Source organism: Apiospora kogelbergensis, assembly GCF_038363985.1.
Source record: "Apiospora kogelbergensis strain CBS 113332 chromosome Unknown utg000003l_segment0_segment0, whole genome shotgun sequence".
Classification (NCBI taxonomy): domain Eukaryota; kingdom Fungi; phylum Ascomycota; class Sordariomycetes; order Amphisphaeriales; family Apiosporaceae; genus Apiospora; species Apiospora kogelbergensis.
In genome coordinates, this window is record NW_027117420.1 from 284,339 (window position 1) to 298,630 (window position 14,292).

The 14,292-nt window shown below is 55.1% G+C and overlaps 7 protein-coding genes across 7 annotated transcripts; 4 read left to right on the forward strand and 3 right to left on the reverse strand.

The window, feature by feature from the left end:
* Positions 1–861: 861 nt before the first annotated feature.
* On the forward strand, positions 862–1,287 carry PG998_004764 (uncharacterized protein; the record flags this gene model as incomplete). Its single annotated transcript, XM_066871582.1, has 2 exons — positions 862–931; positions 1,013–1,287. 2 exons carry the CDS (start codon positions 862–864, stop codon positions 1,285–1,287), a joined length of 345 nt encoding a protein of 114 aa, XP_066731679.1.
* A 1,288-nt stretch (positions 1,288–2,575) lies between these two features.
* Positions 2,576–4,538, forward strand: PG998_004765 (GDP/GTP exchange factor; the record flags this gene model as incomplete). The annotated part of the gene is made up of 4 exons (XM_066871583.1): positions 2,576–2,732; positions 2,783–3,416; positions 3,466–4,217; positions 4,291–4,538. The coding sequence occupies 4 exons, from the start codon at positions 2,576–2,578 to the stop codon at positions 4,536–4,538; spliced, it is 1,791 nt and encodes a 596-aa protein (XP_066731680.1).
* An 839-nt stretch (positions 4,539–5,377) lies between these two features.
* PG998_004766 (carboxy-cis-cis-muconate cyclase) lies at positions 5,378–6,658 on the forward strand (the record flags this gene model as incomplete). Its single annotated transcript, XM_066871584.1, has 1 exon — positions 5,378–6,658. The coding sequence occupies one exon, from the start codon at positions 5,378–5,380 to the stop codon at positions 6,656–6,658; it is 1,281 nt and encodes a 426-aa protein (XP_066731681.1).
* Positions 6,659–6,857: 199 nt separating this feature from the next.
* On the reverse strand, positions 6,858–8,363 carry PG998_004767 (uncharacterized protein; the record flags this gene model as incomplete). The annotated part of the gene is made up of 2 exons (XM_066871585.1): positions 6,858–7,178; positions 7,257–8,363. 2 exons carry the CDS (start codon positions 8,361–8,363, stop codon positions 6,858–6,860), a joined length of 1,428 nt encoding a protein of 475 aa, XP_066731682.1.
* Positions 8,364–8,681: 318 nt separating this feature from the next.
* Positions 8,682–9,048, reverse strand: PG998_004768 (uncharacterized protein; the record flags this gene model as incomplete). The annotated part of the gene is given in 2 exon segments (XM_066871586.1): positions 8,682–9,005; positions 9,016–9,048. The coding sequence occupies 2 exon segments, from the start codon at positions 9,046–9,048 to the stop codon at positions 8,682–8,684; spliced, it is 357 nt and encodes a 118-aa protein (XP_066731683.1).
* A 1,195-nt stretch (positions 9,049–10,243) lies between these two features.
* PG998_004769 (C6 zinc finger domain protein) lies at positions 10,244–11,657 on the reverse strand (the record flags this gene model as incomplete). The annotated part of the gene is made up of 3 exons (XM_066871587.1): positions 10,244–11,023; positions 11,092–11,247; positions 11,322–11,657. 3 exons carry the CDS (start codon positions 11,655–11,657, stop codon positions 10,244–10,246), a joined length of 1,272 nt encoding a protein of 423 aa, XP_066731684.1.
* Positions 11,658–12,664: 1,007 nt separating this feature from the next.
* PG998_004770 (uncharacterized protein) lies at positions 12,665–13,827 on the forward strand (the record flags this gene model as incomplete). Its single annotated transcript, XM_066871588.1, has 3 exons — positions 12,665–13,204; positions 13,291–13,602; positions 13,669–13,827. The coding sequence occupies 3 exons, from the start codon at positions 12,665–12,667 to the stop codon at positions 13,825–13,827; spliced, it is 1,011 nt and encodes a 336-aa protein (XP_066731685.1).
* Between the last annotated feature and the right edge of the window lie 465 nt (positions 13,828–14,292).

The window sequence follows — 14,292 nt, forward strand, 5'->3', positions numbered from 1 at the left end:
TAAATTGTTATTGTCGACGGTATTTATCTTTCGACACTTCTAATCTATTGCTCATAGGCGTTTCGCTGCGCAACGTGACATCTTTTTTGAACCAGAACTAGATCCCGAGACCACCACATCAACAAAATTGTGCTTGAAGGGTGCCTTGAGAACTAAAGAGTCCGTTTTTGAAATCTCACATGGGTTTAGGACGGGGATGAATGTTTGCGGTGGCCGATGTGGTTCAGGGGTAGAGTAGTGGAGACTTGGCCGACCCCTATCGGCGGCGGTGCGGGGCGTGCCCGAGCTGACAATTGGACAGACCGTCAATCGGTGTTCAAGTCAGAGAAAACCCACTCTCTGGCTATAATAACAGACTGTCACTATCGTGCATACTGGGGGCGGGCGAAGCAGGAGGCAGAGTCTGGCGTCCGAATTGGGCCAACCGGTTGAGTAACGGCAGTTATATGCCGAGAACATTCGACAGTAATTCGAGCGACCTCCGGAGCACCTGGATTGACAATCGATAAAGCTTCCCTCTCTTATGCACAAGCGTTGAAGTTGGGTGTAATCAGAGCTGCTTTGATTGGCTGGTACCTGGAGCGGCTTCCACTAGCAGCCAATGAGCGACAAGGTAATTGGCATGACACAGAGAACCCTGGCCAACAGTGATGTAAGTCGTACTTTCCATATCCAGTAATACCAAAGCCGAAGCCTACATAAGAAGCAGCCAATCCCCCAGCCATAGGGATTCCAGAGAGCCCAACATCACACGACCAATCTCACAGCTTTTCCCACTCTACTTCCTCAAGCATACTCTGCCCTGCATTTCTTGGACCACCTCCACGTCTCCCGACTCCGAAACTTCATCAACAAATCATCATGGCCTCTCAAGTCGCCCAAGCCTCCTCCACCTGCTGCGGCAAGGCCACCGGTGGCGATTGCGTCTGTGGTAAGTCCTTCACGGAACGGAGCAGCCAGATGGATAAACATTCAGGACAAAGAGAAGCTAACGCAACGTCTGTCTGCACAGCCCAGCAAGCCAAGTGCTCGTGCGGAAAGGAGAAGGCCCTTAACTGCAGCTGCGACAAGGCCGCCTCGGAGAACAAGGTCGCCGGCGCTCGCTGCTCTTGCCACGCTAGACCCGCCGGCCAGTGCAACTGCGACCGATCTGGCACCGAGAACGCCCCCGTGGCCGGCTCGACCTGCGCCTGCGGTTCCCGGCCTGCCGACGCCTGCACCTGCGAGAAGTCCACCACTGGCGGTGCCGCCAACCCTAACGAGACCGACTTCACCACCAAGAAATAAGCTGGACCGTCAAGTTATGATGCATGGACATGCACCAAAACAAACTCGAAAAAGGAAGCATTTTGAACTAGGCGTTAAGGGTACGGATTGAGAATTGATACCAGTGGCAAGAGGGGCGCATTTGGTTGGCGTTGACATGCAGGGTCATCTAGCCCGCAGACAGAAATTATTAATCTGTTGCGCCTTTTGGCGACTACACTTCTATGCGACATGCTATTGAATCCGTGACCGAATGCAGCGACAAATCCGTGATGCAGCCCGTGGGTAGCAGCCAACATAATTGGACGATGATTGGCGCTGACCAAGCAGCCCGATTTGTCAGATGATACTCTGTACTGCTGCCTAAACGTTCAAGGCCAATGATTAGGTTCCAAATGGTATTCTTTTCTACGTATTTGCGATCAGGCATTGGGTCATCTAGTCACAATCCCTTTCTGCTACGGATGCGATTGCAGCGTTGCAGTTGTCGCGTCGCTCTCTGGCCGCACGTGGTAGGATATGGCCAGTGCCGCGCCATGTTGACGATGGTGTCGCATGGCGTGTTGGTGATGTAAATAGGGGGCTCGGGGAGTTGCGCCTTTGAACTTTTGCTCGTCGGTCAACGGCTGTAGGATATGGCAGGCGGTAAGAGCTTGTGTGGGGATCGTTGCAGGATTCATTGGATGGCTGGTTGGCCGGTTCAGGAGGCGGCTGATCGGAGCGCTGAAGGGCCAGAAGGGATTGTGTCCTGCTCCACTGGAATGCCAGTACCAAGCCTAAACCGAACTAACCTGACCTGATTCTCCGGTTCCTCAGGCCTGGGAATACGGAACTAATCTTCAGTGGTACCCAGCTTACCCCTGCAGCAGCAAAAATTGTTACTGAGGCGCGACTTTTACTACATCAGACACACACACACACACACACACCCACTAACCAACCCAACTCCCATTTATCCATTGGACAAAATATTCAACGTCTCTCTCTTGAGTCTTCCTACCTTTCTGCACACTTCCCCTTCCAACTGTTCTTTTCGAAGAACAACATTTGCGAGTCCCAAGGTTGAATTGAGGCTGCTGATCAAGCGACCGTCGTACGAGATAGGTCCTGATTGCCTGACGTAAGACTCGAAAGTTTCTGAGCGCGACGCATCAGCACCTTTGCGCCATCATTATCAGTCATCCCCGGCGGCTTCGCTACACACGCGCCCAGCGCGTCAACACCTCGTCCGAACCCCCATCCTCAATTCCAGAGTAGCTGGCTTCACCGCTGTCTACTTTTTGTTTCTTCGCACACCCGAACCCACACAATGCCTCCCAGGAGAGCTGCCGCCCCAAAGGCCACGCCTGTTCCGGTACCAAAACCCGTTACAAAGGCCCCTGCGCCGAAGAGCGCACCCAAAGCTGCTGCCACAAAGAAGGCCACTGCCGCGTCAAAACGCGCCGCTCCAGCTCCCCCGTCGACGAGTCCGAGGGTGACGCGTCTGAAGTGGACGAAGAAGAAGACGAAGCACCAGCCCCTGCCCCAACCAAGGCCAAGCGCGCCGCTGCCCCCAAGAAAGCTCCCGCTCCCAAGAAGGTGACAAAGGCGACAGCTGCTACAAATGGCGACAAGAAGACCAGCGCCGCCAAACCCAAGGCTGCTGCTAAGCCGGCTGCTAAGGCTGCGGCCAAGACCAACGGTGTGAAGCGCAAGGTCGACGAGTCCGAGGAGGAAGACAAAGAGAGCAGCGAGGAAGAGCCTAAGGAAGAGCAAAGGCCGAAGAAGAAGGTCAAACAAGAGACTGCCCCTAAGAAGGTCGCCCCTAAGAAGGAGGCCAAGCCTGTCACTCTCCTCAAGCGCAATCCCGTCATCAACCATGCTCCCACAACCAAATTGGACGTCTTCGTCTTCGGCGAAGGTTCGTCTGGCGAGCTCGGTCTGGGCCCCAAGAAGTACGAGGGAAAGAAGCCTATCGATGTCAAGAGACCTCGTATCAACCACCAGCTCGATGCTGGCAAGGTTGGCGTGGTGGCGATGGCCTGTGGTGGTATGCATGCTGTCGCGTTGACACACGATAATCGCATTCTCACCTGGGGTCAAAACGATGACCACGCCCTCGGTCGCGATACCCACTGGGAGGGAGGTACTCGCGACATTGATGACGAAGAGTCCGACGAGGACGATGACGATGACAGCGGCATGAACCCCCCATGAGAGCACGCCCGGTGAGGTCAACCTGTCCGCATTGCATCCGGACGCCAAGATCACGGCCGTTGCTGCGTGTGATTCTGCTTCCTTCGTGTTGACCGACGACGGCTACGTTTATGCATGGGGTACCTTCCGAGGCACCGACGGCATCATCGGCTTCACCGATAACATCCGCGTTCAACCCACACCAGCCCTGATCCCGGAGGTGAGAAACATCACCAGACTCGCCGCTGGTGCCAACCACGTTTTGGCCCTGGACAAGGACGGAAAGGTCTTCACTTGGGGTGCCGGTGGTCAGTTCCAGCTGGGACGACGCACCATTGCTAGACGCGGCCACCATGCCGAAGCCGGGCTCAAGCCAGAGCCCTGTGGCAAATTCACCAAGAAGCACTACGCCGTGGATGTTGCCGCCGGGTCCTACCACAGTTTCTACATTGACAACCACGGTCAAGTCTGGGGTTGGGGTCTCAACAACTTCTCCCAGACCGGTCTTGGCGACCGGGCCGGTGTCTCGGACGCCATGATTGAGCATCCGACCATGGTCTCCAGTCTGGAGGATAAGAAGGTCAAGCAGTTGTCTGCCGGAGTGCATCATTCTATCGCGTGTACCAAGGACGGCAAGGTCCTCACCTGGGGCCGAATTGATGGCCACCAAACCGGACAGGAGAAGGAAGTGTTCACGGAAGACAACGCCATCTTCGATGATGATGATCCCACCAACGGAAAGCCTAGAATTCTCACACAGCCCTTGGCACTGCCAGGTAAGTCTCTGTTTTATCTCAGCGAAAGCGATACTCCTCACCAAGAACAACATGACTAATACACCCACTCTAGATCTGGAGGCTACCTTTGTCTGTGCCGGTACGGACAACAACTTCTCGATAACCGAGTCTGGCACGGTCTACTCCTGGGGCTTCTCCACCAATTACCAAACTGGCCAAGGAACGCTGGACGATATTGAGGTGCCCACCCCTATTGACAACACGGCGCTGCGGGGAAGGACTGTTACCTGGGCGGGTGCAGGTGGGCAATACTCGGTCGTGGCCGCACCCCACGATGACAAGGTTGTCAATGGCAACTAAGCTCGAGTGGCTGTGCATGTGTCGTTTGTTGTTCCGCATTTGGTCAAAATGTTATTAGCCAGGAAACAGTTGTAGTGTTGGCTGCATCTCGTCAGTAGCCAAAGGAAAGGCAAACCACTTGCATGGTGTTATAAAATGAAGTGGCTGGATAGGGCTTCTTGCCTTGTGCCAGACATTGTGCGCTTTCTAGGAAGATTAGCGGACAAGGCAAAAACATTGACGATCTTGATTTTTGGTTGTGGCAGGAAGCGAACATATGTTGTAATATTATTTGCATTTTCCCTCACCAATTGCATTGCTTGATTCGCTGTTGCTTTCTCTGATGGGTTGATGGGATCAGTCGTTTTCTTTGCTTGGATTATGAGGGGTCTGTCTGTTTTGTCTCTTATCACCACCCAATACGATAGTGTCGCAGCGCATCTTCTCTTTGTTCTGCCTGAAGTGGGCGGCTGCTACTTCACGCTCCAAGAACGGACGTCACATACCGGCAGTTGGAGGGGCAGATGATAACAAATGCACCCGCCGCCCGTCCAAATTGTACGATCGATATATCAATTGAACCTGTGGTTATGCCAATGGGCGTTTTCTTTCTTTCTTTCCCTTCCCACTTTCTGCATTACTTCATTTTTGATCTAGATAGTCAAAGGAAGCCCAAGATACGGAGGAAACCCTCTACCGCACGGAGGAGCACGACTTATACATCTTGGGTGCAATACCAAACTTGAGCCCCATTCACCTGCACTGTCCATGAAGATATGGCCTTTTCTCTTTCGCCCAGTAAGAAGAGAAGGACACTTCGACGGCGATCATCATGGCTGGCTACGGTAGCGACGGCGACCATGACAACAATGACGATGATGGGAGTGGTGACTCAGGCCCGCGTCCACCACCTCTTCATCGGCAACCTGTATCCGCCCGCGCGCCTCTATGCTCTCGCCTTCGATGACGAGGCCCCGTATAGGCTCGAGGTCACGGCCAACATGACGGCCGACTCGGCGCACAGCTGGATCGCCTTTGACGCCAACAGGACCAACGTTTACGGGGCCTCGCTGAACAAGTCCGCTATTGCGAGCTACGAAGTGATAGTCGCCGTTGCGAACGCCAGCTCCGCAGACGGCAATGGCCATGCTACGATTGAAGAGACGAAAAACGTGACGCTCGAGCTCCGCAACAGCGTCGCCGCCGCCGGCGCGTGCTTCAATCGCACATCCGCGTACGTGCTGCCGCATCCGCAGTACCCGCGGGTCTTTTCGGCCTCGTGGCCTGGACCCGATGCATGCGCCATGTCCCTGTCGACGACCCCGCCACCACCAGCAAACGGCAGCAGCGGCGGCGGCGGCGGCGGGATCCTCGAGGAGGTTGTGCAATCATGGCGGTACGGCAACACCTCGGGCATTCACGGCCTGGCGCTGGACCCGTCCGACGGCGGCATGACCATCTACTCAGCAGACCTGAACGGGGACGCGCTGTGGGCGCACTTCCTGTCGCCGGACGGGACGGGGCGCGTGGTCGGACTACGTGGCCGCTACGACCTGCCCGACGCCCAGAAGGGGTCGCACCCGCGCCACCTCGTCGTGCACCCCAGCGGCAAGGTCCTGTACGTCGTCATGGAGGCCACCAACGTCGTCGTCGCGTACGCGATCGACCAGAGGCTGCGGATCGTGGCCGAGGAGCTGTCGCGACACTCGTTGCTGCCGCCGGGGGCGGACCCGGCGGCGTACTGGTCCGCCGAGGTCATGCTGTCGCAGCCGGAGGGGGCGTACCTGTGGGCGACGGCGCGCGCGTGGACGGGCCGCAGGAAAGACCCCACGCAGCCGCCATTTGCGCCGCACCCGGGCTTCATCTCGGCGTTTCGGCTGGACGGGGAGAGCGGCGCCATCACGGAGCAGCTGTTCCGCGTGCCGACGACCACGCTCGACGGCATCGCCAACGCCATCTCGCCCGCGCCGTGGTCCGAGGACTGGGCCGCCATGACCGACGTCGGGACGGGGTACGTGCAGATGTGGCGCATGGAGAGGACGGAAGGGGATGGAGGGGTGGTTGCGACGACGGCGAGGGACGTGGCGCGCGTGAATATCCCGGATGGCGGATGTTGCGCCAATGTCATCTGGTATGACTAGAGACCAGGCGAGTGAGTGAACAGGGAATAGCCAATACAATATACGCAGTTACACTAATCAATCTAATATACCATATCTCAAATGCGTTCGTTACAAGCGTTCGTTTCCATGATACGGGGTTGGACCTCGCAACCCACGACATCCTCATTCATCAACATTTCCATGCTCTGACGCCGCCCACCAACAACAGCCCCCGTGGTTAGGTATTTATCGCACATGCCACTCCCGCATCCCGACCGACGCCCCCCCGCGTCCGGATGGGCGGCGGCACAAAGACCTGAGTCCCCGACAGCTCGCGGTCGCCGAAGAACTGGCGCATGTCGCCCACGAGCAGGTCGGGCGCGTCGAGGGCCGCAAAGTGGCCGCCCCGGTCGTGGCGCTCGCACACCACCACGTTGCCCGTCCGCTTGGCCCACTCCAACGGCGTGCGGTACCAGAGGTCCAGGGGGAACTGCGAGATGGCCATGGGCTGCGACACGAACGGCATGGAGTGGACGCCCTTGGTGGAGATGACACCATCCTAGAAAAAGACAAGAAAAGTCCGTGGTTAGCCGCGGGCTCTTTACAACAAAGCACTACTGGTCTGTTCGTAACTTACCTTCCGTCCGTTCTTGTACAGGCTGAACGCGGCGTACGGTCCCGGGATCCAGTGCATCATGGTCCACGTGATGAGCCGCTCGGGCGCGAACAAAACCTCTGGGTCGGCGCAGACGCCTGCACAGGCATCGTAGATCCACATGGCGAGGCCGACGGGGCTGTCGGTCAGGCCGGCGGCCAGCTTGAGGGGCTTGGTCTGCTGGATTTGGCCGTAGGACCAGCCGACGTCGGTGAAGCGGCCCAGACGCGCCATGACGAAGTCCTCGTCCTCGTTGGTCTCGTGGCGGGCGCGGCGCTCCTGGTCCTCGGCGCTGGGCGGGACGACCCAGAAGTTGGAGTGGCCCGAGACGACCTGGTCGGGGAAGTCGAGCGCCAGGAAGTGGCCGATGAAGTTGCCCGCGTCGCCGCCCTGCCACACGTACTTGTCGTACCCCAGGCGCCGCATCAGGGCGGAGAAGGCGGCGGCCGTCTGCCGGTAGCCCATGCCGGTCCGGCGGGGCGCGGGCGAGAAGCCGTAGCCCGGGATGGAAGGGGCGACGACGTGGAAGGCCGGCTGGTCGGGCGACTCGGGATTGGTCAGGGGCTCGAGGATGTGCTCCACTTCCAAAAAGGACCCGGGCCACCCGTGCAGGAACAAAAGCGGGATGGCGTCGGGCCTCGCGGACCGCTTGTGCACAAAGTGCAGCGGGATCGGGTCCCTGAAGTCGGTCCCCTCGGTCTTGACCAGCGTCGTGTACTGGGGCAGCCGCGCGTTCAGGTCGGCCTCGACGGCGCGCCAGTCGTACTCCTGGGCCCAGTACTGGGCGACCTTCTCCACGATGCGACGCGGCGGCCCGTCGGTGGACTCGACGGGCTGGCCGTCGTCGTCGACCAGGTCGTCGATGAAGCGCGTCAGCGAGGCCTTGAGCTTGGTCGTTGTCAGAAAGGGCTCGTGGACCTTGATGTTGAACTTGGTCACGGCCTCGCTGAAGGTGGCCTTGAACTTCAGCTTGAGGTCGCGCTCGGTGAGGACGACGCCGGCGAGTCCTCTGTCGGTGTCCTGGGCAGCCGCCGTGGCCGCGGCAGCAGCAGCAGCAGGAGCAGCGGGTTCTGGGATGGGTGCGGCCATCGTTGGGGATGGGATTGATGGGTTTTTGCGGTGTGAGGAGAGGGAGGGGTAGTGAGCGAGGTAAGGCAAGCTTTGGTCAGGGGCAAAAGAGAGTTGAAGTCGACTTCAGACGCAATGCCCCCACCTTTCTCAGACTGGATAAGTCGGGAAAAAGGGGGAGGACGGGGACACCGCTTGTTGATTGGCACTCTGGCCGTTTCGAGCCCGTCGTACGTTGCCGCCTCTCTGATTGGGCCGACCACGCTGGACCTGCATATGTGTGCCAACGCAGCGCGGGCAGCCCAGAAAAACTAACATGTGCTTGCCCTGCCTGCCTGCCTAGCTGCTCCTCCAGTCCGCCCTGATACGTGTGCTCGTCCAGTGGTTTCCCCGAGGGCGGCGGTGGAGCTTGGCCAGGGTCCGTGTGGGCTTGCTGGCGGTCATAGTGGCGGTGGGGCGCCTTATCGTCGAGCGTCGTGCTTGCGCGTCCCCACAATATCGCGAGATGACCTCGTGCACGTCGACGTCGTCGTCCGGTTTGGGGAGATCGTCGTCAAGGAATACCTGCCTCGAGCCTCCGGAGCATTCGCCGCACCACACTCCCGTCTCCGGATTGGCCCGTCCACGCCGCCGCCAGTGACGCCGATGCTCGTCGGCCTTGGGCTACACCCACGTGGGAGGCGATCTGGCCCATTTTTGGCTCCATGTTGGTGCTATCCATATGAATCTTGTCCGGCATGTGATTTGGTTCCTCCCCGTAGTAAAGGGTGGGATGGGCCTGGGAGCTTGGACAGGCAATGCTTTGGCGCAAATTGGGATTGTACACCGACCAGTGCACCGGTCCGAGATTGTCTTAACAACGTCGATCAACTTTTCATATATGGCGTGGGTTGGCCTTTCCCGGAATTGGACCTCAGGCCCTTGAGAAATTGGGCGATCTCATACTTCGGTAAGCTAACTAAGAATATTCCTCTGCACGTGCCTATGATTAATACGTGAAGTCCTGTGAATGGCTTCTACTCTCTACTCTGACCCTACCTGTCTGTCTTGAATCAATGGTCTCTAAGAAAAAAGGTCACCTTTTCGTTCTCGCGCTAAAGCAGTCCTTGCTTTAATATATACCTCATGCTAAGCTGCATGTTAGTGTCTCAATCTGGCTAACGGGTATTTCTTATGGATCACGGATGGCATTAAGTCTGTACTCTTCTGTATGCATTGAATTGAAGGAGCTTGAAAGAAAAGGAGCGTAGGGTCTCCAGAGTAAAAAGTTATAAGGGCCTAAAAGAATTGCGATATCTAGTTTGTTCCACAACTATCTCTTTGTATACTCGAATCTAACCTATCATATACGACCGACTCGTTTAAGGAATATAAATTGTATTAAACTTGTACGGGAAGCTTGGATCAACCAGGCCACACCAGCCATACTCAAATATCTCGAACCCCGACAACATGTGCACAATCACCATCACCCGCTACAGGCGCTGCGACTGCATCTTGGCGACAGTAAGAATCATAGTCGATCATTGCGATGGTAACTGTCAGCCAAATGTGGAGAGCACGACGTATCTAAGAGATAATGGGGACTCTCTCTGCAAAGATAATCACAGGCTTCTCAACGACTACAATCAATCAGGAGTAGAATTGGACCGAAATCAACTGGGAGGGGGGTCAGCTTCCAACAACAGCAGTGAAGTCCGTATAGTCACTCCCCCGCACTCGCCATGATTTGGTAGCCTGAAATACTAGCTCAAAATACATTTCCACGGCATTATTGACATTTGTGCCGGTAGGTAGGCAAGTTAGAAGCAAGCCATTTTCTCACTTGCAAGCAGTCGACAACTGCTTTAATAGGATGAATATGTGAGGCGTCCTGAAACCATGATGTAACCATGATTCACCTAGCTGGGGAATGGTGCTTCAACAAAGTCCATATGGCATGCAAGGTCCTGTTGCTCAGCTCTTGGCTCATGCCTTAGCCCCAGCAAATCCAATTTATCCTGCCAGTGTAAGTCTCCTATATCCATCTGGATGCTTGACAGAAATCCGGCTATATTTGCCTTGCCTTCTTGTTGTCTAAACAGCTCCATGACAGATCCTGTAAGTTCGGTTGTTCTGGTGTCTCTAAGAACGCATAGCACGTGCAAACAAAGAGCGAGCGGGAAGCTTGTGACCTGTACACCGAGTAGGCCGGCCGCTGGTTGCCAGAAGTATGGCATAGCTGCCGTGATGAAACGGATATAAATGATGGGATCTGTGCAGGGTAGTGGTGTATCGGACCCATCGGCTACTAGATGCGTCGTGAAAGAGACTAGCAGGCATGTTGTCCAATACATCAAGGCAATGTCCGCTTGGATCAGGTCCTCTCGGCCGACGATGGCAATAACGTCCCCGTTCGTATCGCGGAACTCCATGAGAGGGCCCATCTCCCCGTGCCAGTCTCGCAGCCGTGCTAGGAGAACCGAAGCGGCCAGTGTTATACGCTTCTTCAAGGTTCGCTTCTTGTTTGCATCTGCAGTTGCTCGGGCAGAGTCTACGTCTTCCAAGACACCACCAACCTCTCCCCAGATATCTATCAGTCTATCTTTGGGGGATTTCGCATGGACTTCCCATGGTATAGTGCCCCAACCTTCTTTGTCCAAGAGAGGGACCCGCTTGCGATTCTTGATTCCTGTTATCATCTTTGGGCTTGTCAGCCAGACTTCACACAGGGCACTGACACAAGCTCCCGGAGGCTGCTAGAACTCACCAAAGCCATTCGGGCAGCTGTGTAGAGCTCATGGCCAATGCCTTCGCGATATTCGTGAGGGCCATTTTCTTCTAATATATCGAGCTGTCCGTGAACATGTACGAGCCAAGTTTGAGCGCGAGCGGGCTCGACATGATTTGGTGTACCAATCAGGATCTGCAAATCATAGGTTCATCATCAGCTCCCTCATCTCCCTAGTCCTGCTGGTCGTAGACGGGCGGCAGCCATACCTCAAACATGGACAGCATCATTGATGCACCAAGGATACTGGTCCTTGCAGTACGACCCTGATCATTTGCGATTTTGATTGTCTCCGTCAGGGCGGGGGTCATAGAACTATGACCTGCTTGTATCAGCGTCGGATGACTATCTCGCATCCCGATCGTAGTAAGGCTGATGGCATCGAAGCCCAACCGGACAGCTGGTACGTTGTCCCTGAGACGCAGAAGCGCTTCCACCCAGCTGTATGGATGGCCACACTGCGGCAAATAATGCTCCAGGAATACGCTGAAGATTGCTTCGCTATACGCGGTCCGGGCAAGTGACGCAGGAAGTGCAATGCACATCCCCGTGTCTTTAACAACATTCTGGGCGCGTTCTGTCTGCTGACATAACAATCCGTACTCCTTCCGGTACGTGATTGATGAGAAGCCACCGCTCACCCCAGTCGTTGCTTGGGTATGATTCAAAAACACCCTCTGTCGGTCATAGCCACTGCAAACCAACCCTGCCTGCTCGCAGCGATCACAAACGGGACGTCGGCCATCACACTAGGTTAGATGCGTCAATTACCTAGCGTGTAGGAAGAGGGCCAAAGCTGGAAATGCGTTGTAGAGGCTAAGATTACGTACCGCCCTTTTTCTCCTGCGACACGTTCCACAGGCCCTGGAACGGCCTGGTACACCCACCATCTGGGCGAGCTCTCGAGACGAGGTGGAATATGGTTCACGGGCTGAGAGGTGACTTCTAGCTTTTGAGGTGGACAGGCCCTGCAGCACTTGTGTTAAGTTGGAAACATTGCCGAAAGGCAGCCGTGACTGCGAATCTGAGTTGACTCAACTAGCTGACTCCAAGGTGGGATATTACGTATTGCCAAGGAGTGCAGGAAGAGACGTGGATGAACATTGGGACCGGAGGAACTGCCACGTACCTTACAAATGTCTACAGGGATTACGATTGATAAGCATAAGCGAGCGTTGATAGGCCACAAGGCCATTGAGCCAATTCCCAAATAGGCAGCAATATACCGCAGAGATAGGACCCTCATCGACTCAAGGGGCGATCAAATACAACCCCTAATCCGAGTCCGAGTTCCCAAACAAGTCTCATTATACCGCTTGGCTATCCTATCACACTTAAATCTGGCCATGAACACGTAGTTGCGTAGAAGGAATTTTGTTGTATATTTGAACATTTGATGATATAAAATGATCACACTGCCCGTCTGATCAGAGTCTCTTCGATGAGTCAAGATGCAGCCTCGTGCGATAATTGAATTGCCAGAACAAATATAAAACTGTTTTCGACGAACGTCATCAAACTCTTTCCCACAAGTGTCCTTTTGTTGCCCGACATGGGCTCCTTCGCCGTCTTAGCCCGCCAGGTGTACAATCCGATTGGGTTCTCAAAGGGATACAACTTCATCTTGTGGTTCTGTCTTTCCGGCGCCATGCTCGGATTCTGTCTGGCGCGACTCCAATATCTAAACTTCTACGGCGTCATGTGCAACCCCGACCGAAGCAAGCCCAGTGCTGCCGCACCTGGAGAGTGCTTTCACTTATCACAGCCTCTGTATTCCATTGGGATGATCCTTCATCTCGCTGGCGTCCTCCCCGGTGGGATGCTAGCATTGGTCCAATTCGTTCCGATGGTACGCTACAAAGCCCTCCTTGTCCACCGGGTCAATGGTTATCTGGTAATCCTCCTAGCACTCGTGGGAATCGCTGGAGGCTTCATTATTACAAGACCAACGATGGGAGGTCAGCTCGATGTTCAATCATCCGCCGGCTTTCTCGGAATAGCATTCTTCTTTGCCATGTTTATGGCTTATGTCAACATAAAACGTCTACGGATCGACCTGCACAGAGCCTGGATGATCAGGGCTTGGGTTTGGGTATGTTGCTTCCTTTTGGTGATCTATATTTATTTAGCTGGCTGGGAATAAGTACTAACTATCATCCATTGCATCGCTACCTATAGGCCGGCTCTATTATCACGATCCGGATCATCTTCTTCCTCGCATTCCTCATCCTTCCCATGACTGGGACATACTATCTTTCCCAGCCTTGTGACAAGCTCGCTTGGCTCTTCAATGACGACAACAAGACCGTTGCGGCATATCCCGAGTGCGAGGCTTGGCTCTCACAACAGAACTCGGAACAGCGCGTACACGTACGGGCGGAGTGGTCAAATTCAAGAAATGTGGCCGAGAAGATGACGTCGATGAACCTTTCTTTCGGAATCGCTATGTGGATTGGCCTTGTTATCCATTTCATTGGCACTGAAGTATATGTAAGCCAAACATGACCTCTCTTTCGCATGAACTAAACCATCTGGGTGCTTTCCACGCTGACTAAGTTCGTCATCAAGCTGTACCTTACGCCCGCCGAAACCCTTCGTCTGCGAAATGTCTCCATACAGCGACGGATCGAAGCTGGGATGCAAACCGCTGTTACTTCTGCAGATCTTGCGGCTGCTTCAGAGAATAACGGCATCAAAGGCGATCCCACGACCTAATGAAAGAGCTGGAAGGATCGGAGCACTGCCTTGTTCCAGAAGGCTGAGGTGTCTTTGGTTTATCCGGAAAGATCTCCTATTTTCTAGCTAGCTCACAATACGTTCAATTAGGCCCAGCATATGCAAAAACGCATCCAAGCTTATGCTACCTTTAGTGCATGTCGAACAGTGACAGTCGACCCCTCATATTAATCTGGGCGACGGCTAGAATTGAGTTAAGAGAGCCCGGTTTCCCCGATTCTCCAACCATCCCCAACCAACTAATTATTGAGATCAGACATGCCCGTGGATTGACTCGAGAATGCAGTAGTCGAGGGGAAGATGATGTGTTACGAATGCTGACTGGCGGCGGTGAGGATGATTCACAAAAGGACCGAATTGCCCCCAAAGGAGAACAGAAGGGCAGAAGGGCCGGGATTCTCTGAGGTAGCACCATGCTTATATATGGAACTGTCTCTGGCGCAG